This window comes from Porites lutea, chromosome 4 (genome assembly GCF_958299795.1).
Source record: "Porites lutea chromosome 4, jaPorLute2.1, whole genome shotgun sequence".
NCBI classification, from domain to species: Eukaryota; Metazoa; Cnidaria; class Anthozoa; order Scleractinia; family Poritidae; genus Porites; species Porites lutea.
Window position 1 is genome coordinate 21266592 of NC_133204.1, and position 821 is coordinate 21267412.

An 821-nucleotide genomic window follows, 5' to 3' on the forward strand; every position below is an offset into this window, starting at 1 on the left:
AAATCCGAGTTGGGGAAGTTGACGAAAAACGGTTTTTTTTAAAGCCCTATAAAGACTAAGACTGCGCAACATGGAAACGAGGTTGTATGTGCTGCCTGTTGTGTTGCTTGAGTTTGAAGCCCCGTACAGCATGGGCTAGTGAAGACTGAGAGAATTTATTGTGTTTTCTTCCTAATTGAGTGCACTTATGTAACGATTAAATAAAAAAAAACTTTTTGTATAAGATTCTTAAATCTGAAAAAAAAAACAAAACAAAAAAAAAACACGTGAAACCTGTAGAAAATGCCCACGATTGTTAAGCTATCTACAACTTTGGACAAAAAGTGTTACCCGGACCCACCCGGTGAGTTTAGCATCATGGTGGCCCCGTCCCCACCTCTCCCTGGTCAGTGAACAGAAATGTTCCGGTCACCCTTTAACATTAGGGACCTTAAGATCCGACGACGGCGGGTGTCTACGACGGCGGCCGTGAGCTGGGGGGAATGGGGAGAGGTCGCCGTCGTATGGCGCGAAAAATTGACCTTAAGATCTACTGTGGAGGAGGCGGACGGCTTCATAACAAGCTTTCGGGGGCTTTCAGTATTTTAGTGAAAGTATGGCATCCTTTAGAGATATACGTAACCTTCTTGTCGAAAGTTTTGATGACGGTGATATTTCCGAGGACGAATTTCTCCTCCTTTACGATGCAAACACCTCGAAAAACCCAGATTTCCCTTATGACTGCTATGGATCGTTCGACTTAAATGAGATGGACGACAGCGAGTGTTTGGCTGAGTTTCGTTTTCATAAGAATGATGTTCCCGTCCTTTTAGAAGCCTTGC

General features: G+C 44.0%; 1 protein-coding gene across 1 annotated transcript in view; it reads left to right on the forward strand.

Annotated features, from left to right (window-relative positions):
- The first annotated feature begins 430 nt into the window (after positions 1-430).
- LOC140932869 (uncharacterized) overlaps positions 431-821 on the forward strand; it is a 2702-nt gene continuing 2311 nt past the window's right edge. Inside the window, exon 1 of the mRNA XM_073382369.1 lies at positions 431-821. This exon is cut by the window's right edge and continues 438 nt beyond it. Within this exon, the coding sequence (XP_073238470.1) occupies positions 596-821 (226 nt within the window). The 5' untranslated portion in view covers positions 431-595.